This window comes from Hyla sarda, chromosome 7, assembly GCF_029499605.1.
Source record: "Hyla sarda isolate aHylSar1 chromosome 7, aHylSar1.hap1, whole genome shotgun sequence".
Taxonomy (NCBI): domain Eukaryota; kingdom Metazoa; phylum Chordata; class Amphibia; order Anura; family Hylidae; genus Hyla; species Hyla sarda.
In genome coordinates this window covers 94,338,201-94,364,106 of record NC_079195.1, presented here as the reverse complement: position 1 = coordinate 94,364,106, position 25,906 = coordinate 94,338,201, and the positions used below count along the sequence as shown (strand labels likewise).

At 42.4% G+C, this 25,906-nt stretch overlaps 1 protein-coding gene across 3 annotated transcripts in view; it reads right to left on the bottom strand.

The window, feature by feature from the left end:
- Positions 1-8,914: 8,914 nt before the first annotated feature.
- The window catches only part of A1CF (APOBEC1 complementation factor), a 75,196-nt gene continuing 58,204 nt past the window's right edge, over positions 8,915-25,906 (bottom strand). The window contains exons 9-13 of one of the 3 annotated variants that reach the window (XR_008846261.1): positions 22,327-22,541; positions 15,126-15,262; positions 14,331-14,455; positions 13,813-13,970; positions 12,115-12,193 (exon numbers count right to left, since the gene is read on the bottom strand). Coding sequence is in view for 2 of the 3 variants with exons in the window: in XM_056530111.1 (XP_056386086.1) it covers positions 12,042-12,193; positions 14,331-14,455; positions 15,126-15,262; positions 22,327-22,541 (629 nt within the window). In the remaining variant the exon portion in view is untranslated. Of the gene's footprint in view, positions 12,194-13,812; positions 13,971-14,330; positions 14,456-15,125; positions 15,263-22,326; positions 22,542-25,906 lie in introns of all 3 variants that reach the window. The other 2 variants (XM_056530111.1, XM_056530112.1) reach the window with 2 other exon arrangements.

Sequence of the window (25,906 nt, the reverse complement as noted above, 5' to 3'; positions counted from 1 at the left end):
TGTCCTCAGAGCACAGAGCCCTGCTTGTCCTCAAGGCACAGGGCCCTGCTTGTCCTCAGTGAACAGAGCCCTACTTGTCCTCAGTGTACAGAGCCCTGCTTGTCCTCAGTGTACTGATCCCTGATTCTCCTCAGTACACAGAGCCCTGCTTGTCCTCAGAGCACAGTGCCCTGCTTGTCCTCAATGCACAGAGCCCTGCTTGTCTTCATTGCACAGAGCCCTGCTTGTCCTCAGTGCGCAGAGCCCTGCTTGTCCTCAGTGCACAGAGCCCTGCTTGTCCTCAGTGTACAGAGTCCTGCTTGTCCTCAGTGTACGGAGCCCTGCTTGTCCTCAGTGCACAGAGCCCTGCTTGTCCTCAGTGCACAGAGCCCTGCTTGTCCTCAGTGCACAGGGCCCTGCTTGTCCTCAGTGAACAGAGCCCTGCTTGTCCTAAGTGTACAGATCCCTGCTTCTCCTCAGTACACAGAGCCCTGCTTGTCCTCAGAGCACAGAACCCTGCTTATTCTCAGTGCACAGAGCCCTGCTTGTCCTCAGTGCACAGAGCCCTGCTTGTCCTCAGTGCACAGGGCCCTGCTTGTCCTCAGTGAACAGAGCCCTGCTTGTCCTCAGTGTACAGAGCCCTGCTTGTCCTCAGTGTACAGATCCCTGCTTCTCCTCAGCACACAGAGCCCTGCTTGTCCTCAGAGCACAGAGCCCTGCTTGTCCTCAGTGTACAGAGCCCTGCTTGTCCTCAGTGCACAGGGCCCTGCTTGTCCTCAGTGTACAGAGCCCTGCTTGTCTTCAGTGTATAGATCCATGCTTCTCCTCAGTACACAGAGCCCTGCTTGTCCTCAGAGCACAGAGCCCTGCTTGTCCTCAATGCACAGAGCCCTGCTTGTCTTCAGTGCACAGAGCCCTGCTTGTCCTCAGTGTACAGAGCCCTGCTTGTCCTCAGTGCACAGGGCCCTGCTTGTCCTCAGTGAACAGAGCCCTGCTTGTCCTCAGTGTACAGAGCCCTGCTTGTCCTCAGTGTACAGATCCCTGATTCTCCTCAGTACACAGAGCCCTGCTTGTCCTCAGAGCACAGAGCCCTGCTTGTCCTCAGTGCACAGAGCCCTGCTTGTCCTCAGTGCACAGAGCCCTGCTTGTCCTCAGTGCACAGGGCCCTGCTTGTCCTCAGTGAACAGAGCCCTGCTTGTCCTCAGTGTACAGAGCCCTGCTTGTCCTCAGTGTACAGATCCCTGCTTCTCCTCAGTACACAGAGCCCTGCTTGTCCTCAGAGCACAGAGCCCTGCTTGTCCTCAATACACAGAGCCCTGCTTGTCCTCAGTGTACAGATCCCTGCTTCTCCTCAGCACACAGAGCCCTGCTTGTCCTCAGAGCACAGAGCCCTGCTTGTCCTCAGTGTACAGAGCCCTGCTTGTCCTCAGTGCACAGGGCCCTGCTTGTCCTCAGTGAACAGAGCCCTGCTTGTCCTCAGTGTACAGAGCCCTGCTTGTCCTCAGTGTATAGATCCATGCTTCTCCTCAGTACACAGAGCCCTGCTTGTCCTCAGAGCACAGAGCCCTGCTTGTCCTCAATGCACAGAGCCCTGCTTGTCTTCAGTGCACAGAGCCCTGCTTGTCCTCAGTGTACAGAGCCCTGCTTGTCCTCAGTGCACAGGGCCCTGCTTGTCCTCAGTGAACAGAGCCCTGCTTGTCCTCAGTGTACAGAGCCCTGCTTGTCCTCAGTGTACAGATCCCTGATTCTCCTCAGTACACAGAGCCCTGCTTGTCCTCAGAGCACAGAGCCCTGCTTGTCCTCAGTGCACAGAGCCCTGCTTGTCCTCAGTGCACAGAGCCCTGCTTGTCCTCAGTGCACAGGGCCCTGCTTGTCCTCAGTGAACAGAGCCCTGCTTGTCCTCAGTGTACAGAGCCCTGCTTGTCCTCAGTGTACAGATCCCTGCTTCTCCTCAGTACACAGAGCCCTGCTTGTCCTCAGAGCACAGAGCCCTGCTTGTCCTCAATACACAGAGCCCTGCTTGTCCTCAGTGTACAGAGCCCTGCTTGTCCTCAGTGCACAGGGCCCTGCTTGTCCTCAGTGAACAGAGCCCTGCTTGTCCTCAGTGTACAGAGCCCTGCTTGTCCTCAGTGTACAGATCCCTGATTCTCCTCAGTACACAGAGCCCTGCTTTTCCTCAGAGCACAGTGCCCTGCTTGTCCTCAATGCACAGAGCCCTGCTTGTCTTCAGTGCACAGAGCCCTGCTTGTCCTCAGTGCACAGAGCCCTGCTTGTCCTCAGTGTACAGAGCCCTGCTTGTCCTCAGTGTACAGATCCCTGATTCTCCTCAGTACACAGAGCCCTGCTTTTCCTCAGAGCACAGTGCCCTGCTTGTCCTCAATGCACAGAGCCCTGCTTGTCTTCAGTGCACAGAGCCCTGCTTGTCCTCAGTGCACATAGCCCTGCTTGTCCTCAGTGCACAGAACCCTGCTTTTCCTCAGTGTACAGAGCCCTGCTTGTCCTCAGTGTACAGAGCCCTGCTTGTCCTCAGTGTACAGAGCCCTGCTTGCCCTCAGTGCACAGAGCCCTGCTTGTCCTCAGTGTACAGAGCCCTGTTGTCCTCAGTGCACAGAGCCCTGCTTGTCCTCAGTGCACAGAGCCCTGCTTGTCCTCAGTGTACAGAGCCCTGCTTGTCCTCAGTGCACAGAGCCCTGCTTGTCCTCAGTGCACAGAGCCCTGCTTGTCCTCAGTGTACAGAGACCTGCTTGTCCTCAGTGTACAGAGCCCTGCTTGTCCTCAGAGCACAGAGGCCTGCTTGTCCTCAGTGTACAGAGCCCTGCTTGTCCTCAGTGCACAGAGCCCTGCTTGTCCTCACTACACAGAGCCCTGCTTGTCCACCCACACTTCCTGTATATGGACTCCTTAAAGAGACACACAGACATTTGTTTTTGCAAATGTATATTACAAATATACATATGCTTTTATTTCCTGGTGCCAAGTGTTAAAGAGGCATTCCCAAGCCTCTGAAGTGCTGAAGCCTGTAACACCTCCTCCTACCCTATTCCTTTTTTCTGTGTGATTGACAGCCAAATGGAATCTGAGTCCTGTTTCTAAATCTTATTCCTGCTCTGTTTATACAAATTGTGGGCAGGTGAAAAATTTTGAAATAGGGCTTAGCTTTAAAGGGTTATTCCAGGATTTTTTTTATTTGACTATGCTACAGGGGGTGTAAAGTTAGTGTAGTTCATAAAATAGTGTCTCTACCAGTGTGTGATAGTTTTCTCACAATTCTTCTGTGATCTTCATCCCACTATTTATTTTTACCAGCATAAAAAATGACTGGTGTCTCGGATTTTTCCCGGCTTGCAATGCAGCCGAGAACTGACTCACTAGTCAGCTGATGACAGGGAGCCTATCTGCTTCAATGGGTGGAGGGATCATTCTGCAACTAATGCAACAGCTGGAGGCACCCTGATTGAAAACCACACTGATTTGAATGGATGCAGCTCATTTATGTTTCAATGGGTGGGGTGGCTGATGTGTGGGAGGGAGAAAAATGGAATTGTGGGATTTGTAGTCAAAAAAAGAAAAGTCAAACAGGAAATACAAGTTCACAAAAAGCTAACCACAGTGTTATGGTAATCTCACAATATAGCCTTTTAGCCCCAAGACAATCGCAGATCCTTCCTAAGCATGTCCATTACTGCCTGCCAGGTACGTACTAAAATCACCTTATGCTGGTTAACCCCTTTAAGCTAACTAGTAACCAAGCAGGGATAGGGATAGTTGAAGAGCAAGAAGGGGTTCTAGCCCTCAGCACTTTAGGGACTTGGAACACCTATTTGATGCTTGACTTCTAAATATTATAGCATTTTTCTATGTTATGGAAGCACACAGATATATGAAAGGTACCATGTGTCTGGGGAGTGGTGATCCGCTCAGCCAATCACTGGCTGGGGAAAGACATCGCTGCGGCTGACGAGTCTCGGAAGGTAAGGGCCGAGACCTCAGGAAGGTAAGTCAGGCCCCGTTCTGGAGATGAGAATAGGGGATACATCTTTTAACCCCTTCATGACCCTTTCGCATTTTGATTTGTGGCTTACATTTTTTTGATCCTCACCATGTAAGACCTTCAACTTTCATTTTTTACTGACAAAGTTGTTTTAGGGTTTATAAGTTGTACTTTTCATTGGCACACTTGGCACACTATGTATATGTAATACAAGAATGAAAAAAAATGGAATTGCTCAATTTAGTATAATTATTATTTTTGGGAGTTCACAAAACTAACATTGGATTCTTGTTTTGTTTCAGTGTTAAAAAAGTAGAAAACTTGAAGAAAAAAAATCAATTCATTGCCATATTCTGATCCCTATATCTGTTTTTTATTTTTTTCTCCTGCAGAGTTGTACCATGAGCTGTAGAGTTTAATGGCACCACTTTGTGTAGTTCTGCCTTTTTTTTTATTTTTTTTATCACTTCTCACGTTCTTTTATGGGATTTGATGTGACTGAAAATAAGCAATAATTTTTTGCGTTTATGCCACATTAAATATTTATTTAAAAACTTTTTTTTTTTTTTTTACACACTTACACATTGATTGGTTGAGTGGGTTGTTGTTAGAGGGGAAACATGTCATAAGAAGCAAGAAAAAGTGGAGAGCAGCGGGGAATGAGAGCAGTCAGAATGTCAGTGGGAGGGCAGCAGGGCAGCAGGGAAGGTGAGTATGGTAAGCAGCCAGGAGGTAACGTTCTCCTTATTGATGGAGGTCTGAACACTGAACAAAACTTTTGACTTTGTCTCCAACTGAAAGTGCCCATTTAAACACACTGCTGAACATATAGTTTTTTTTTTAAGGACTCAAAAGTGTAGATGCTTTTGAGTCCCGCAAAATAAAGGAAATAGACTGACCTAAGGGCCCCATTACATTACACTGATTATCAGCCAAAAAGACCGATATCGCTCTATGTAATAAGCCCCGAGATCAACTAATAGAAACATAGAATGTGTTGGCAGATAAGAACCATTTGGCCCATCTAGTCTGCCCAAAAATCTGAATCCTATCAATAGTCCCTGGCCCTATCTTATATGAAGGATAGCCTTCTGCTTATCTCATGCATGCTTAAAGGGGTATTCCAGGCCAAAACATTTTTTATATATATCAACTGGCTCCGGAAAGTTAAACAGATTTGTAAATTACTTCTGTTAAAAAATCTTAATCCTTCCAATAGTTATTAGCTTCTGAAGTTGAGTTGCTGTTTTCTGTCTAACTGCTTTCTGATGACTCACGTCCCAGGAGCTGTGCAGCTCCTATGGGGATATTTTCTCATCATGCACAGCTCCCGGGAAATGTCATCATCATTGAGCAGTTAGACAGAAAACTTCAGAAGCTAATAACTATTGGAATGATTAAGATTTTTTAATAGAAGTAATTTACAAATCTGTTTAACTTTCCGGAGCCAGTTGATATATAAAAAAAAAGCTTTTGCCTGGAATACCCCTTTAAACTCCTTCACTGTATTTGCAGTGACCACTGCAGTGATCCAGGAATGAGCAGTCAAGTGGCAGAATAATTGATCAATGGTTTCCTATGAGAAACCAGTGATCAATGTAAAAGGTCAGTGTGTGCAGTGTCATAGCCCCCTATGGGAGCTATAACATTGCAAAAAAAAAAAAGTGAAAAAAGTGAATAAAGATCATTTAACACCTCCCCAAATAAAAGTTTGAATCACCCCCTTTTCCCATTTAAAAAGAAAACAATGTAAATAAAAATAAACATATGTGGTATTGCCGTATGCAGAAATGTCCGAATTATAAAAATATATCATTAATTAAATCGCAGTCAATGGCGTATGCGCAAAAAATTCCAAAGTCCAAAATAGTGTATTCTTGGTCACTTTTTATATCATGAAAAAATCGTGTACTAGTTTAGTAGCTCTTCTCTGAACTCTCTCTAGAGTATCTATATCCTTCTAGAGATATGGCCTCCAGTACTGCGCAAAATACTCCAAGTGAGGTCTCACCAGTGTTCTGTACAGCAGCATGAGCACTTCTCTCTTTCTACTGCTTATACCTCTCCCTATACATCCAAGCATTCTGCTAACATTTCCTGCTGCTCTATTACATTGTCTTCCTACCTTTAAGCCTTCTGAAATAATTACTCCTAAATCCCTTTCCTCAGATACTGAGGTCAGGACTGTGTCAAATATTCTATATTCTGCCCAAGGGTTTTTACACCCCAAGTGCATCATCTTGCACTTCCACATTAAATTTCAGTTGCCAGAGTTCTGACCATTCTTCTAGTTTGCCTAAATCCTTTTCAATTTGGCGTATCCCTCCAGGAACATCAATCTTGTTACATATCTTTGTGTCATCAGCAAAAAGACACACCTTACCATCGAGACCTTTTGCAATATCACTAATGAATATATTAAACAAAATTGGTCCCAGTACAGATCCCTGCGGTGCCCCACTGGTGACAAGACCTTGGTCTGAATATTCTCCATTGACTAAAACCCTCTGTTGTCTGTCCCTCAGCCACTGCCTAATCCACTCAACATTATGGGAGTCCAAGCTCAATGACTGCAGTTTATTGAGAAGTCTTCTATGTGGGACAGTGTAAAAAACCTTACTAAAATCTAGATATGTGATGTCTACTGCCCCTCCACCATCTATTATTTAGTCACCCAGTCAAAAAAAATTTATAAGATTTGTTTGACATGATCTCCCTGAAGTAAACCCATGTTGTTTTTCATCATGCAAACCATGGAATTTTAGATGTTCCACAATCCTATCCTTTAGTAGGGTTTCCATAAATTTTCCCACTATTGATATCAGACTTACTGGCCTATAGTTGCTTGATTCCTCCCTACTACCTTTCTTGTGAATGGGCACGATATTTGCTAATTTCCAATCTTCCGGGATGACTCCTGTTACCAGTGATTGGTTAAATAAATCTGTTAACGGTTTTGCTAGCTCACCACTAAGCTCTTTTAATAATTTTGGGTGTATCCAATCAGGCCCCTGTAACTTATTTGTCTTCACTTTAGACAGAAAATGTAGAACCTCTTCCTCTGTGAAGACACATGCATCAAATGATTCATTAGTCTTTCTCCATAATGGAGGTCATTTTGCTTCTTTTTCATCTGTAAAAACTGAACAGAAGTATTCATTAAGGCAGTTGGTTAGCCCTGTATTCTCTTCTACATACCTTCCTTTTAATTTAGTTAAACCTTGTTTTAATTTCTTTTTTTCATTTATATATCTGAAGTATGTCATCCCCTTTTTTCACAGACTAAGCTAGCTTTTCTTCTGCCTGCGCTTTTGAAATTTTTATAACTTGCTTGGCCTCTTTCTGCCTAGTCTTGTAGATTTCCCTATCTTCATTGCTCTGGGTTGTTTTATAATTACTAAATGCTAGATTTTAGTTTTTTATGATTTTGGCCACTTCTGCTGAGTACCACAGTGGTCTCTTCCTTTTTCTGCTTTTACTGACAAGTCTAATGCAATTTTCTGTTGCCTTCAATAATGTGTCTTTTAAGTAGTCCCATTTTTCCTGGACTCCATGTAATCCGTTCCAGTCTGATAGGACACATTTATGATTAATCTCATTTTTTAAAAGTCTGTTTTTCAATAATCTAAAACTTTAGTTTTTGTGTGGTGTGACTCCTTCACTGTTCTCATATTAAACCACACTGACTGGTGATCACTAGATCCCAAGCTTTCGCCTACAATAACATCATATACCCAATCCCCATTTGTGAATACCAAATCCAAAATGGCCTCCCTCCAGGTTGGCTCCAGAACTAGCTATTTTGATTTTCCAGTTTATATCCGGAAGATTGAAGTCTCCCATAATGATAACTTTTCCTTTCATTGTCATTTTAGCTATTTCCTCAACTAGTAGATCATCTAATTCTTTAACATGTATATCACACCTACACGAGTTACTGCTTGATTACCAAACAAATACATGTTGAATGAGCACATGCTTGTTGATTGGCTGTATGCATGTTTTCGGCTGGTTAAAAAATCTTCATTTATCATTTCAATAATAAACTAAAGGGCGGCATGAACGATCCAATGATCAACCATGTGGCCCTGCCCATGCAATAGTTAAGCCATGTTACAGGCTCCTTAACCGAGCGCTGATCTATTACATTGCTGCTTGTATCATGCACACGTCTGCCTGTGTAATACCACCAATGGTAACTAGTAGACTATGTTCAGTCAATAAAGCCAATCGACATACTGCTGATATGCCAAGGTTTATCTCCAAATACTGTTATTTGGCAGTAACCTGATATATACCAGCACCATACACTGATGTTAATAATAATAATAATAATAATAATAATAATAATAATAATAATAATAATCTGTGGTATGCACATGTCTTAAAGAGTACCTTTCACTAACTTAAACTTAACATGTCTTAAATGTTATTATCCTCCCAGTTCACTGCCCCCATAATGATAAACTACCCCCTGATTTTATTTTTAATATTTTTTAGTTTTCTACCTTGATATTGCTCTGTATTTTCTGCTCAGCCTCAGGTTCGGGTTCACAGACTGGGAAGAGGTGTTACCCAGCAGGTGTGACATCATCTGAAGCCATAGAGGGGAGAACTTCCTCCCTTACTCTGCAACCAACAGCAAACGGCAGTTAAGTATGAGAGGAGCTAATATTGGATAAGGCTTGACACCCCCCCCCTCAGAACTCCAAAGAGCATTTCCTGTGTTTGAACTTCTGCCAGACCAGAAGGAGTCCAAAGTCTGTGCAAAAGATGGGGGGAAATGTGCTCTGGACAAGTAGGGAGACATCTAGTGGCAGCTTTTTAAACACAAATAAAACATAGAAAACTTCATTTTTTTAAGCAAAGTACATTAGAAAGATTTTTTATTTACCATAAGGAGGGCAATAGCAAAAATAAGTTTTAATGAGAGTGCCCATTTAAGGGAAAACTACTTTAACGGTTAAAGTTCTAGTTTTGATACATCAGTATATGCCACAAATGAAGTAAAAAGGCATCTAAAATTATTATTTACAATCATTTATTCATTTTCATTTAATAATGCAATTAATAATTGAATGTAATAATTTTTCATAATCACATATTTCCATACAGATACATTAGATTGACGATAGCTACATCTTTTTATTTGATAACAGAATTGCCTTTTATTCATAATATGACAGTTCTTTACAAACATCTATACAAACTTAAGTGCTTCATGCACATTTTAATACTGCTACCTTTGCTGTTATTTTCCGAATGCAAGAAGAGAGACCAGCCAACAACATTGTAATGTCCTATACCTTAGAATCAATACAGTTTTTTTGTTTTTTGTTTTTTTTAAGCTTTGTTTAAACTTTAAACTTTGGCTGGTCATTCTCTGGTTAAGTTCACATTCATTGCTCAATATATTCCCCCGAAACAGGACAAGTCAATAAAAAAAAAAAAAAAAACATAACGATAAAGAACAACTAATATTTAGTTACCTATTTTATACAGTTAATTTCAAGTTTTTTTGTGTTTTCAGCTTTAACAGGTGTACAGAGACTTGAATGTTGGTATGGTAGGGTATTAGGGCTCAGACACTTGGCACAGATGTGTGCTGATGTGTGTACTATAAGGACTCTGTGTGCCAACTTATGTTGCACTATTTTTTGGGTAGAATATTGTTTCTTAGTTTTGAAAAACTGCTATTAAAATTGATCGATAAAATACAGCATCAATCTAATGCCATATTACATAGGTATTGTTAGTCAAAATATTTCTTCTCTAGTAGAATGTGGTACGTAATGAAGGTACCATATGGTAGCACAAAGAGTGATCGTGGGTCTGTAAGGCTGGGTTCACATATGTCCTGCATGCAGCATAGGTGAACTCAGCCTAAATCTCGACGCAACTAATGCCACAACTGATGACAAGTTGTCATCAGTTGTATGGCATCCATTGTTTCTGGGCAACGAACAGAGGAACGCCGTTGTGTTCCCCTGTCTGGTGTCCTCTGGTGTGTCCAAACATCTGGCATCAAAATTGAAATGCTGGATGATTGTGAACTGTCCCATTCAAATGAATGGGATCAGTTATGGCATCAGTTTCCCTCCTGTGCACGCTGGAGGGAAACTGTGCCGGACGCCGCACATATGTAACATAGTAACACTGTTCATAAGGTCGAAAAAAGACCAGTGTCCATCAAGTTCAACCTATAACCCTAATGAGTCCCTACTGAGTTAATCCATAGGAAGGCAAAAACAAAAACTCATACTCTAGGTAAAAATTCATTTCTGACTCCAAATATGGCATCAGAATAGATCCCTGGATCAACCTTCTGTCCATATAGATCTAGAATCCATAACCTGTAATGTTATTATTCTCCAAAAATGCATCCAGACCCCTTAGTAATTATTTTACAGAGTTCACCATGACCACCTCCTCTGGCAGAGAATTCCACAGTCTCACTGCTCTTAGAACCCCCGTCTAGACGTAGAGGATGCCCCCTTGTTATTGATACAGTCCTAGGTATAAATAGATCATGGGAGAGTTCTCTATAAGGTCTGCTGATATATTTATACATAGTTATTTGGTCTTCCCAAAGCCTTCTTTTTTCTAAACTAAATAACCCTAATTCTGATAATCTTTCTGGGTACTGTAGTCCTCCCATTCCCGGTATAACTTTGGTGGCCCAGCCTTATACTGTCCCATACAGACCCTATGTGCTGATGTACAGTTTCTCTGCACACAGAAGTGCTATGTTGTGAGGATCCTATAGTGAGCCATTTTACTCCAATAATATGCATGACTGGCGTGCCATAACATACTTTTGCAAGAATGTATTATATTTTAAACATGAGGGAATTCTGATGCATTTTTACATTAATAAATTCTATTTTCATTGATAGATGCAGAAGGGAAAACATTTGTTTTTGTTTTATTAGATTATTTTGCATTCTTTGAAGTAGCATTGAAATCGATAAAGAACATCAGCAGGTGTTAGGATAGGGTCACACATCCGAGGCTCCATTCAGGTCCATTGTCACAAATTCTGTTCAAGTGGAGTAAACAGAGATGAATGGTTCACTGCATGACAGACACCAACGGATCCCGAAAGATCACATCGACTCTAATGGGGTCTGTAAGATTTCTGCATGGTGTTTATCATTTTCTGGATTTTAAAATGAAAAATACAGCTTGTGGTGTTTTTTGCCCCAATATTTAAACAGGATCTGCAATAGGGCTTTCGACACAGAAGTGAACCTAGCCTTAGCAAATATCTACCCAGTGTTCTTCTAAATGTACTGGTGACATGATAAAACATAGAGCTAACCTCTTGGCAACATTAGTCCAGTACTATACTGTACCCTTTTTTCTCATATGGAGGTTGTTTAATGGTCCATGTAATATTCATGTTGTACTGTTCTTTTCTTCTTTTTTTAAGTATGGCCTTTTAAAGTCCAATGAATTGGATTTATGCACACCTAATCCATATAAAAATAAAAACTAACATAACAATATTACTATAAACTTAGACAGATTTCGAAACTGAAGCAGTTGTCCAGAGGAACCAATCAGAATTCAGCACTTATTTTTTAGCGGTGCGGGGCATTATCGGCTTATCGGCAAGGTAATTGCAGATACCGATAATGGCCAAAATCGTGATTATCGGCCGATAATATCTGCCATACCGATAATTGGTCGATCCCTAATATAGACATAACGGTGAAAAGTAGACATAAGATTATTATTAACCTAATAATCATAAAATATGTGTTTTTATGAATAACATTTTATGAATGCTTAAAGTCCTCCAAAGTCTTCAAGGCTTGGCCTGCAGGATAATATTTTTAAGTGTCAAGAAAATCATTGTTGAGAAAAAGAGGACATTCCAACATAAAGTATAAAATCACACCAGGAATCTATGGACTGAATAACTTGTAGACCCTTTCATGACAGACTACTGACATAGGGGCTAGCAGAAGAAATGAAATAAAATTCAATAAAATAAGATTAAAAACCCAGTCTCTCATTCACATTCACCGCACACAGAATGGTTTTCTACTTGGAACGAAGGGAATTCTTAGAATGTTCCATATGCATCTCCTCGAGCTGCCACAGCAAAAGCAGGATAGGCTTCATAAGCCGCATAGGCTGTAAGGTCTTGTCCCAAGGCCACAGCTTGTTTCAGTTGGGTGGCGGCCACTGCAGCCGGGGAGGTGGCAATGGCATATGCTGGAATTTTAAATTGCAGATAATGTAGTGATAAATATGTGATATAGTATACAGTCTGAAAAAATGATCTACAATAATGAAATTATTTATGGATAGATGAGCTGTGCGTGAGCAGCAAACTCATTGAAATTGGTGGAAGTAAAGAACACAGTAAACAACATTCTGCAAGGTTATTTCCTTACGAAAACTAATCATTCATTCTTAAAAGCTGCTTGACCCCTATTAATATTAATGCAGTATGTAATACATCTGACAAACTAATCAGGGGTGGACACAGATAGCAGAGGGCCCCTGTGCAAAGAATGTGCCTAGCCCCCCCCCCCATATGTCTATTGTTCAGTAACCCCCCCCCCACTGCAATTAACCCCCCCGCTCTCATTACCCCCCCTGCTTCCATTAACCCCCTGCTCCTTGCATTCACCTCCTCCTGCCCCTCCTTCCATTCACCCTCCACTTCTATTACCCCCCCTCATGCTTCCATTCTCCCCCTCACTGCTTCCATTGAACCCCCTGCTCTTTCTTCCATTCATCCCTCCTGCCCCTGCTTCCATTCACCCCCCTTGCTTCCATTTCCCCCCACTTCCATTACTTCCATTACCCCCTGCTCCTTCCATTCTCCCCATCCTGCTGGTCCTTCAATTCACCCCATGCTTCCACTACCCCCGTGCACCCATTAACCCCTCCTGCTCCTTCCATTCACCCCATCCTGCCCCTCCTTCCTTCCCCCCCTGCACTTCCCTTCCCCCCACTGTGCTTCCATTAACCCCCCTGCTTCTTTCATTCACCCCATCCTGCCCCTCATTCCATTACACCCCCCTGCTTCCATTAACCCCCCTCCCCTGCTTCCATTAGCCCCCTGCTTCCAGTAACCCCCTCCCCCTGCTTCCATTAACCCCCCCATGATTCCATTACACATACACCCCCACTTCCCTTAACCGCCCTGCTTCCATTAACCCCCCCCCCCGCTCGTTCCATTCACCCCATCCTGCCCCTCTTTCCGTTCTCTCCCCCTGCGCTTCCATTACACACACACACACCCATTTCCATTAACCCCCCCCTGCTTTCATTGCAATCCCCCTTTTGTTTCCATTAACCCCCTGCTCCTATAATTTAGGTAGATAGATATGAGAGATAGATTCATAGATAGATATGAGATAGATAGATAGATATGAGATAGATAGATATGAGATAGATAGATAGATATGGGATAGATAGATATGGGATAGATAAATAGATAGGTATGAGATAGATAGATAGGATATAGATCAGTGTTTTCCAACCAGGGTGTCTCCAGCTGTTGCAAAACTACAACTCCCAGCATGTCTGGACTGTAGTTTTGCAACAGCTGGAGGCACCATGGTAGGGAAACACTGTTCTATGCCCAGTCTACCTATCTATCTATATATCACAGTGTTTACCAACCCATGTGTCTCCAGCTGTTGCAAAACTACAACTCCCATCATGCCTGGACAGCCAAAGACTGTACTGGCATGCTGGGAGTTGTAGTCTTGCAACATTTAGGCACTTTTGTTGAGAAACACTGCAAACTTGCAAAGCCCTAACCCGCTCATCTTTATAAAGTTACCTACTGTTCACACAGCCCATGGCCCTCAACTCACCGAGGATGCAGTGTAATCCGAGACAGGGGCCACATGATGCCGGGGATGAAGAGGAGCTGAGGCAGTTGTTCCTCATGAAGTTATCAGGATGAAGCCCGGCCTGATGCAGGGACAGGTCAGAGGGCTGGGAGCTGACTTCCTGCCTGTGCGGGGCACATCTACTCCCATCAGCCCCTCTACTCTTAAAGCGACCCTTACACTAATGGGGGGGGCCTCCCTCTCAAGGCCCGGGCCCAGCGTACAGATACCTCTATAGCTATGCCACTGGCAATGGGCCCCCTTACTTGCTGGGCCCTTGTGCAGTTGAACCTGCTGCACATATGGTTTGTCCGCCCCTGAAACTAGTGACATGCTTTATTGTACTCTAAAGCTTTTGCTGTACATATGGCACCAGATGGAGGCTATACAGCTCTATACTAAGTTGTTGTTATTTTCTCGGAGCACCACTCTATAGGCTCCACTGAGTACATGGAGCCTACAAAGAAACAGTTTTTATTTTACTTGTATAATAATGTTACCTGCAAAGGCTGTCGGTGGTTCTGCCGTTTCAGTCGGAATCCCCAAGGTCTGAAGCGTATACTCTGCTGCATAATTTTTTGCTTCATCCACTGATATACAGAGTTTTGGAGGTGTAAATGGATGTCTATAAAACAAAATGACAGTGATATTATATACTGATGAGTAAAAAGGCCCATTGGGGAAAAGACACACCGCCATGGCTTGGGCAGTAGGATCCCAAGAGCAGCATTTTTAATGTTTAGAATTACAATAGATTTTTGTTCAGAATCTTTTCAAAGCTCTAATACTGGGTGTCATTTCCCGTGCCTACTAAGTGTCCTTTATGGGGGCATACACAAAGGAGGAGCTCATACAACCAACCTATCCTTTCCGAATTATGGAATTATGGTAGTATCAGGGTATGGCTTATAGGTGACATGCCATCACTTTCATGTTCACAAATCACGAGTCATCTGGATGGTACCCAGTGTTTTCTCCCTGCCCCACCAACCTTTATTGATAGATTTCTCTCTGTACCCCAACAGTGAGAGATCTATTAACCAAAGTAGGTGGGACCGGGAGAAGCCACTGGGGTGGTGATGGTGGAGGTGGTGGTGGTGGTGGGGGGGGGGGGGGGGGTTAGGACCTCGATGACCTGTTATTTGGGTAACATGAAAGTAATGACAGGTTTCCTTTAAGTCTCAAATCATCTTGATTCTGACTTCTAAAACTCACATGTCTATCTGGTAATGGGCCCCATAGGAACAACAAGGCTTAAACAGCAAGCGGCACACTAAGATAATACACCTACTTACATTGCAGGACTCTGGCTAGCCAGGACAGGAATTGTAATCTTATACAGAAACAGCTGTCTTTGGTCTTGACCAAGTGCAGAGTGAAGCTGATAAACTGGTTGCCCCCAATTGTTCTTTTGGCAAATTTCTTCCAGAATCTAATGATAAAAGAAAGCTGCACGTAAAACCCATTACTATAACCAGACACATTTGTAGTTCCCCTAGGGATTGAATTGTGAATTGTACATTGGACAGTGAAATTGTCATGATGGCAGGCTGTACTAGCAGATTTGTCACAGCAGCCAGGAAGGCCTAGAGAAGGCCTCCAGCTGCCAAGAAAACTGATCTTTACTTCACAATTACCCCCAGGCTACCAATGATGCACTACTGTATATTATTATATAGATGCTGCAATCACTATTGTATACAGTAAGACAGTAAGTGTTAAGGAGCAATCCTCCCACTGCACATCCCCAGTAGCAAGATAGGTAGATAGGAGCCCTCATCCCTGTACACCACCATTAGGTAGATAGGAGCATCCCCCCCTCCACAAACAGGTAGATAGGAGTATCCTCCCTTCCCTGTACACCCCAGTAGGTAGATAGGAGCAGCCTCCCTCCATCCTGTTCACCTCTAGTAAGTAAATTAAATATTAATAATAATCGTAAAAACAACTCAGAATATCCCTTTAATACTGATATTAAGCCTACCTTGCATTAAGGAAAATACCAGGTTACACTTAAGGTTTCAATCTGTGTTAGTTCCCTGTCATTTACACTACAGAACTAATGTTTCTGTAATTTACAGCCTTATTTCAGGAGACGGAACACAAGGTTCTGTTCTTTATCTAATGGTGCATTCCCTAATCTACAAATTTAGGTAAAAAGCTTCTCGGCAGATGTAGCTGTGGTAGATGTGGTTGGATAAATTACATAATGGAAATGTTGTATTTGATAAAAGTCATTAAGACTATGTGCTCCTAAATGTATTTCAGGAAGCAAAATGGTTTATTGGTCCATTATGAGTCTCATTTTTACTATTTTTACTGTTCAAATCCCACAGAATATTATTATACCAGCAGGAATGATAGTTCTCTTTGTATAGTGACATTTAAGTGACAAATATATCTAAGAGGATGAGAGGGAAAGAGGTTTGTGTCCTATAAACTACCGTGTTTCTCCGAAAATAAGATTGGGTCTTAAATAAATTTTAGTCACCAAAAACACAATAGGGCTTATTTTGAGGGTGATAGGTGCAGCTCTGCCCCCCAACATCCCCCCCACCGGTTTATCAGCCCAGCGCTGCACCCCACATCGGGGGACTAATCGTATGTCACCCGCGAGCGCAGCTTCTCTCCCCCCCCCTGCCAAATAATTATCAGCCACTGCGCTGTACTTGTAAAGTAGCTTGAGCATGAAGGGCCCACATATACACCTGAATGTTTTTTTATGTAGCACACACCTATATACTTCTAAACACTGGCCAATGCCTTTGCACCGAAAGAGCAGTTAAGTATTCCTGTTCCCGGGCTGCAAATATTACAAAACAAACTTTAACTTACCTTCGTCCTCCGTTTCCCCCGTTGATAAGGAACCGGCCTCATGGTGCCTCCGCTGTTCTTGCTGTGGTCCTGGGGATGGAACGTCACAGAGCCTCCAGCCTATCACCGGCCGCAGCGATGTCCCGCCTCGGCGGATGATAGGCTGAGCCAACTGTCATGTAAGAAGCCGGCCGACTCCTTACATGACAATGCGCTCAGCCTATCATCGGCTGAGGCGGGACATCGCTGTGGCAGGTGATAGGCTGAAGGCTCTGAGACGTCACAACACCAGGAAGCAGCAAGAGCAGCGGAGAACAGTGAGGCCGGTTCCTTAGCAACGGGGGAACGGAGGACTAAGGTAATGTAAGTTTGTTTTTTAATATTTGCTGCCCGGGCATTGCCTAGATCAGTGGTCTTCAACCTGAGGACCTCCAGATGTTGCAAAACTACAACTCCCAGCATGCCCGGACAGCCAACGGCTGTCCGGGCATGCTGGGAGTTGTAGTTTTGCAACATCTGGAGGTCTGCAGATTGAAGACCACTGGCCTAGGTCTTTTTTTCGGGGTAGGGCTTATATTGCAGGCCCGATAATCCAGCTAGGGCTTATTGCACCCCGATAATCCAGCTTATTTCGGGGTAGGGTGTATTTTTGGGGAAACACCAAAAAGAACCTAGGAATTAGATTAAATTGGGCAACAACAAAAAAAGGACAAAATATGTATATTACAGAATAAGTTTCCTTTGTGCAGTGCTTCAGAGTAACATAGGAACTATGGGGTTGGTGTAGAGGGTGTTATTGGTAAAAAAAAAATATTTTAGAATCTGAAATCTCTCCATAGGGTTGTGACCTGTATCTGTAACAGGTATCACTAGTAGAGGATCCTTCTAATCGATTTCATGGCAATGTTTCATTTATTTTAGTTTATGAATACAGGAAAGGGAAAAGCACAGGCACAACCCACTTTTACAAGTAAATTGCAAGCACTAGCTGCGGCTACTAGTGCTGTGTGTGATAGCGCCCTAAACTGGGCAATAATGAGACAGTTTGTTTGTACATGATGGGGGAGATTCTCTAAAAACTACTGTAATTTCTGTTCCAGCGATATTATTCACAACTTTTTTTTTTCTCCTCAAATTTTCAAAGGTCTTTTGTGCTGCTTTGAAAATATGTGAAAATTCATTTTCGCGCCACTTTTTTTTTCCGCACCAATTATGTTTTTTGTTGCAGCCAAATTTTACATCCCAGAAAATTCTGGCGGAAACATCTCATGAAATATTGCATGGTTACTAGTGCCCAGACAAGCAATAACTGTATAAATAAAACATTTCTGAGCTCAAATGTGAGTGCAGGTGCATTGACCAAGAGGGAAAAAAAAAAAAAAAATATATATATATATATATATATATATATACATATATTCCATTTTTGAATAATGATTATTTCTTTTTTTAATAATTACTTAACACCTTTTCTTGGCAGTATTTGGATATCTGCCACTGGCGTTTTTGAGCCAAAGCCAGAAGTGTATTCAAAAGGAATAGGACATATATAGGAAGGACTTACACTTTTCTTCCCTTATGGATCCACTTCTGACTTTGGCTCAAAAACTGCAGTGGCAGTATTCCAAAAACTGCCAGAAAAAAAAACAAGTGGAAACTTAGCCTTTCTATGATTTCTACTCAAAAAGCTGTTGTGAAATTTTTTATGTAAACTGGAATCTCACTCCTTTGAAAATATCATGTAAAGCAGACAATATACGTGGACATGCCCACTTTTGCAAAACTGATGTGAACAGTGTAAACCATGGCACAAAGCCCTTTGAAAATGTGGTTGATATTTTTCGCACCAAAATTTTGGCTCAAAATGGAGAATTTGAGAATCTCCCCCGCTGTCTTTAAAGAAGCACTCCCCTTTTATTTCTTTTTGTGCCTATTTATTTATTTTTGTGCACACTCAGCATCACTAGTCTTACAGCGCTATTTGTTTTATCACATTTGCATCTATGTGTTTCATTACTCTAACTTGGTCATGTGATCACAGTCTGACCCAATTTTCCAGTACCTAAGGTTACAACAGGATGTCAAACTCTGACTTCCTGTGGACTACTGGATGATCACACCACCTACCAGATCCCATTCAACTAGCTTCCAGACCCCTCACTCACTCTTCATAGTTCTATCTGCTATCTCTATTGGATTAGGATTAATAGTAGTTATACACCTACTCTGAGGCTGTGTTTACATATTACAATTATGGCAAAATGGAGATTGTACTGCAATTGTGCAAATATGGTAAAAATGTATAAGTTTTTATGATGATTTGGGAAAATCGCAGCAAAAACAGCTAACATGCAGTAAAGATTCAAGTGTGAACACAGTCTAAAGATTTCAAGTCTTCATAAAACACCCTTATGTATTTGTAATTGTAGGTTAAATAACTTTTTTGCCTCATAGCAATTTTTCTCTAAAAAATGCACTTTAAGGGTATGTTCACACTGAGGGTTTGGAGAGGAATTTCAGCGAGTAATTCTGCTTGCTTATTCCTCTCCAATTCATTCAGCAGTGCCATACCCCATAGTATGTAGTTAACTTTCCTCTCCTCAGTTCACACTGAGGAAATTCCGCTAGCGGAATTCAGTCACAGAATTCCGTTCCGCATGAAGAATGAACATGTTCTTTCTTCATGCAAATTCGTCTCGTAACTCCATAGAAGTAAATCTAAAAAATTTTGACAGTCTGCCACGCTTCCACGCGGAATTCGCGCATTTTATTGTGTGTCCTATGCCCTTTCATTTCCGAGAATTCCACGCAAATCCCACGCGAATTCCGCGCAGAAAAAAAACTGTATTTTGGAGCAGATTTTGTAAGCGAACATTCCGCTCACACCTTAACCAGTGTTAACATACCCTAAGTAAGAAATCACATCAGAACTGCATAGTGTGAACTGACTCAACCCAGTCTAATGATTTCACCAGGGTGATATCCAGCACTAGCAGTCTGACGAGATGTCCAGGTGCAAAAATCAAATTCCCCAGCCAAAGCCAGAGGATTCATGGGAAATGTATGCTGCTTTACAAAACCCACATCATTATGTATTGGTAAACCAAAACGGAACCTATCCCATGCATAGCACATGAGCAAAAAGAGGTAAGCAAAAGCATACACAGGAAGCTTTGTATTATTTTCTATTCTGCAATAAATAAGTTTAAAAAAATTACCATAAAACCGGTTCGGGTTCAGGTATGTTTTTTTTATTTTTATTTTACATCTAGGAGGTAACCAGTGTAACCAACCTACAAGCTCCTTGTTGCTTTGATTTTAGGTCTATGTCCCCAGTATTAAGGCAGAGATCAAAGAGAAGCTATTTCACTCAAATGTTTATCTTAGTGTGGAAAGTTTTTGGCACTGTTCACATCCATGTCTGTTGCTTTGTATACTTATCTAACTCCTGATATTTTCAATTTGCCAAATTCTGCGTATGATCTGAGAAAAATACTCATTATGTAGCAGAATACTGGACTGCGCCTTGAAGTGAAATCCCATCTTAGACATTTATAGCAAGTCCAAGGAATTGATGTAGGGCTGCTGCCTACACAAAGTACATTGGTTGGGGCGCTTCTACTAATATGACGGATGAGTCCAGGTTACAGTAAGAAATACACTGTATATTAATCTGGACGGGCTTCTTTGTTTATGCCTGATGAAGAATCCCATCTAGATTTGAAATGTGTTTCATTTTGTACTGTAAAAGCTTATGTTTTGTCTAGAACCAGGACTCATCGTTCATATTGGGAGAAGTGTCCTGCAGTTGTCTGTCCTCTGTGTGTGCAGTTGTCCTACATCAGTTCCTGGGATCTTGCAACATCTGGCCTGTCATATCCCGGTACAATAATAGAAAAGCATATAACATGGGTATCATTTTAATCATATTGACCCACAGAATAAAGAAAACATGTAATTTTTGCCGAAAAGTGTACAGCGTGAAAACAAAACCTTCCAAAATTTGCTAAATTGCGGTTTTCTTTTAAATTTTCCCACATAAATAATATTTGTTTGGTTGCGCCATACATTTTATGGTGAAATAAGTGATGTAATTACAAAGTACAATTGGGGACACAAAAAACAAGCCCTCATATGGGTCTGTGGATGAAAATATAAAAGAGTTATGATTTTTAGAAGGCGAGGAGGAAAAAATAAAAATGCAAAAATAAAATTGGTCTGGTCCTTAAAGGGGTTCTCCGGTGCTTAGACATCTTATCCCCTATCCAAAGGATAGGGGATAAGATGCCTGATCGCAGGAGTCCCGCCGCTGGGGACCCCCGGGATCTTGCAAGCAGTACCCCCTTTGTAATCAGTCCCCAGAGCGTATTCGCTCTGGGTCTGATTACAGGCGACCACAGGCCTGGCGGCGTGTAATGTCACACCTCTGCCCCGTGTGACGTCATGCTCCGCCCCTCAATGCAAGCCTACGGGCGGGGGCATGATAGCTGTCACGCCCCCTCCCATAGGCTTGCATTGAGGGGCGGAGCGTGACGTCACACGGGGGCGGAGGCGGGATGTCACACGCCGCCGACCCTGTGGTTGCCGGTAATCAGACCTGGAGCGAACACGCTCCGGGGACTGATTACAAACGGTGTGCCACGTGCAAGATCATGGGGGTCCCCAGCGGCGGGACTCCCGCGATCAGGCATCTTATCCCCTATCCTTTGGATAGGGGACAAGATAGGAACACCGAAAACGTGTACCAAACAGTGCACACAAAAACATGAAATCATTATTAATCCATATACTTTATTAAATTCACAAAGTTAAAAATATACATAGAAAAGTGCAGAATACATAAAAAAAAGGCACTGAATCACTATGGAAAGGCAGGTATAAGTCATAAAGCAGAGTAATCACATAAATAAATGGCAATAAGGGTTATGAATGCAAGGGAACCTCAGTATAAGACTATGACGAACATAAGTCAATTGGAAGAAAACAGATCCCAATGCCTAATCAAGAATGCCAGACCATACCTACCAACCCCAACGATCGTTTCGCTTCTAAAGTGCTTCTTCACCCCCTGAGGAAGAAGCCTTTTTTATGTATTCTGCACTTTTCTATGTATATTTTTAACTTTGTGAATTTAATAAAGTATATGGATTAATAATGATTTCATGTTTTTGTGTGCACTGTTTGGTACACGTTTTCGGCGTTCCTATTTAGTTAGTGCACTCCCACTTACTTTTTACAGTAGGTTGGTTTTTCTCTTTTTTGGTGTTAATAGGGGACAAGATGTCTAAGCATCGGAGAACCCCTTAAAGGCCAAAATGGGCTTGGTCCTTAAGGGGTTAAAGCATATCAACAGAATACATAATACATGTCTGTTTGAGTTGGGTCCATTCTCTTAGACCAATACCTATCTACCTATTGAGTTGGATCCATCCTCTGAGACCAATACCTATCTACCTATTGAGTTGGGTCCATCCTCTGAGACCAATACCTATTTACAAAATATGGTCCCCCGCCTCCTTCTTGCCTGTTTAAACAATCTCGGTGAAAGTAAGTTAGATAATGTGAGGATATGAGTCCGAGAGGCAGTATTCATGTTATTAAGAATACTACAATACGTAGATCCACATAAGTACATTCAAACTCTATAAAAATAAGAGTAGTTGGTGTGTAAATCCCACTTACCTGTGGTGCCAGTTTGATGCCTTGTGGTTTTAAAGCAACGGCACTCATAGGTGTCAATTCCATTCCAGGTAAAATGTCATAGAGTTTCTCTTCTCTCTTGTCTCCTTTCATCTGGTATCCCACACATCCACGGCCCAGGCCAGTATATGCCAGGTATCCCCGTCCTCCCAGGCCTCTAACGCCTGCAGCCCCTACAGGTACACTCATGTAAATTTCTAGGAATGTAAGAAGGCATTAAACTGAATCAAATCAGCAGAAATCACCCAGATCCATGAGATAATGAAAAGTTAGCACCATGTGCATTGAACATGCTTGAAACAATGGAGTCACATTCAGTGGGCTTGTTCTTAAATGCATATTTTGTCAAAGGTAAAGAGACGGAGCTTAAAGAGTAACTGCCACATGGATTACCATAGTAAAATGCGATAAAAGGAACAGCGCCATCTGTGGTCACATTATTAGATTAAAATAACTATGCCCCCCTTTTGACAAAATGTCAGTTTAGTCAGACTGTTATGTAGAAAAATAGGGTAGAAAGTTTTTTTTTTTTTATTGACATGTACTGTTCTTCCATTCTTAAATATATGTTCAAAACACAATGGTTCCAATAAAATTAAAGCACAAATTATAACCTTTTTCCTTGAATTGCTTTAAAGACATTGTAAATCCAGTCCAGTCCAGATTATGTCATTAGTGCAGGATAACGTTAGATTACAAACATACATGTGATCACATGACACCAAATTGGGACAGTGATCACATGGTTCACTTATTGAATCTATAATAGGGTTTAACTCCTGAAATAAAACTTTGTCTAATATCTAAAGCCTGTCCTGTCATGTAAATTCTACAAAATCTTACAACATTTGTTAAAGGGGAACTCCGGTGGAAACAAGTGGAAAACAAATGTTTTCAAATCAACTGGTACCACAAAGTTAAACAGATTTGTAAATTACTTCTATTTAAAAATCTTAAACTTTCCAGTAATTATCAGCTGATGTATACTACAGAGAGAATTGTGCAGTTCTTTCCAGTCTGGCAACGGTGCTCTCTGCTAACACCTCTGTCCAAGTTGGGAACTGTCCAAATTAGAAGCATATCCCCCCATAGAAAACCTCTCCTGCTCTGGACAGTTCCTGACATGGACAGAGTTGTCAGCAGAGAGCACTGTTGTCAGACTGGAAAGAACTTCACAAATTCCTCTGTAGTATATCTGTAATATACAGCAGCTGATAAATACTGGAAGGGTTAAGATTTTTAAATAGACGTAATTTCCAAATCTGTTTAACTTTCTGGAGCCAGTTGATTTTAAAACATATTTTTCCACCGGAGTTCCCCTTTAACTGTCAATTTTGTGACGTAACGACTGTGAAGCACAACCAGTTCCTGAGCTTCCTTAGACATGGGCAGCCTATAAAATAGCAGTTCTGAAACACTTTCTTGCCATCCTTCAGTTACTCTTTCAATGTATTCTGGGATGTATTCATACATACACCTAATTTGCAGGTTACATTTATACTTTTTACAGTCCCAGAAGCAGAGCTGCCATCAGAAATGTTGATGCCCCTTAAACAGCTTGTTGTCTGCCCCCCCCCCCCCCTCACTGTGCCACACGCTAGATTTTATCTTAGTATCGGGCTTAGAAACATAAAATAATATCGCCACTACATATTAATTCTGCAGTGACTAAATAATACCACCATACTGTAAGGAAATAAAAGCCACTATACACAGACCAGTATCACTTATAACACCACAATACAAGGGACACATACAGTAATTCCGCCACACCAAAAGCACTATACAAAAGATCAATAACCCCTATATAGGAGTAGATTTGAGCTGTACACAGGTGCTGCAGACCATATAAGTCATTATAGTTACATACTCACGGAGACGTCTTCACTGAGGTGAGTCGCTCACTTTTCTCTTTCTTCTCCATCTGTCCTGGGTCATCATGAAGATTTCTCCTGATCCCAACTCGTCTTCACCGAATCTGCCAGACAAACATTTTAGGCTTCTCGCTACAGCAAAGTCCTCACCTCTATACAAACCCCCTATATGTATTAAACTGCCCCATATAGTAGTCCCTTCTGTGCCCCTGTATAGTATCAGGCCCCAACATTGTCTTCATACATTATAATGCCCCCGTACATTGCTCTGATACATTATAATGCCCCTTCACATTGCCCCCATATAATATAATGCCCCCGTACATTGCCCCATACAATATAATGCCCCCGTACATTGCCCCCCTATATAATGTCCCCGTACACATCCCCATACATAATAATTCCCCCTCACATTGACCCCATATATAATAATGCTTCCTTACATTACCCCCATAGATTATAATGCCCACTCACATGGCCCCCATATATAATCATGCCCTCTCGCATTGCCCCCATATAAGTAATGCCCCCTCACATTGCTCCCATATATAGTAATGCCCCCTCACATGACCTCCATATATAGTAATGCCCCCTCACATGACCCCCATATATAGTAATGCCCACCCACATGACCCCCATATATAGTAATGTCCCCTCACATGGCCCCCATACATAATAATGCCCCCTCACATGGCCCCCATGTAAGTAATGCCCCCTCACTTTGGCCCATATAAGTAATGCCCCCTTCACTTTGCCCCCATATAACTAATGCCCCCTAACATGGCTCCCATACAGAATAATGCCCCCTCACACGGCCCCCATACATAATAATGCCCTTTCACATGGCCCCCATATATGTAAATATAGTAATGCCCCCTCACAATGCCTACATATATGGGGGGCCATTTGAGGGGGGCATTATTTATATGGTGGCATTACTACATAAGGGGGCCATGTGAGGGGGCATTACTTATATGGGGGCAAAGTGAGGGGGCATTACTTATATGGGGCCATGTGCGGGGGCATTACTTATATGGGGCCATGTGCGGGGGCATTACTTATAAGTAATGTCCCGCTCACTTTGCCCCCATATAAGTAATGTCCCCCTCATTTTGCCCCCATTTAAGTAATGCCCCCTCACATGACCCCCATATATAGTAATGCCCCCTCACAATGCCTACATATATGGGGGGCCATTTGAGGGGGGCATTATTTATATGGTGGCATTACTATATAAGGGGGCCATGAGAGAGGGCATTATTATGTATGGGAACCATGTGAGGGGGCATTACTTATATGGGGGCAAAGTGAGGGGGCATTACTTATATGGGGCCATGTGCGGGGGCATTACTTATAAGTAATGTCCCCCTCACTTTGCCCCCATATAAGTAATGTCCCCCTCACTTTGCCCCCATTTAAGTAATGTCCCCCTCACTTTGCCCCCATTTAAGTAATGCCCCCTCACATGACCCCCATATATAGTAATGCCCCTTCACATTGCCCCCATATATAGTAATTCCCCCTCACATTGCCCCCATATAAGTAATGCCCCTCACATTGCTCCCATATAAGTTATCCCCCCTAACATTGCCCCATATAAGTAATGCCCCCCTCACTTTGCCCCCATATAAGTAATGCCCCCTCACATAATAATGCCCCCTCAAATGGCCTCCATATATAGTAATGCC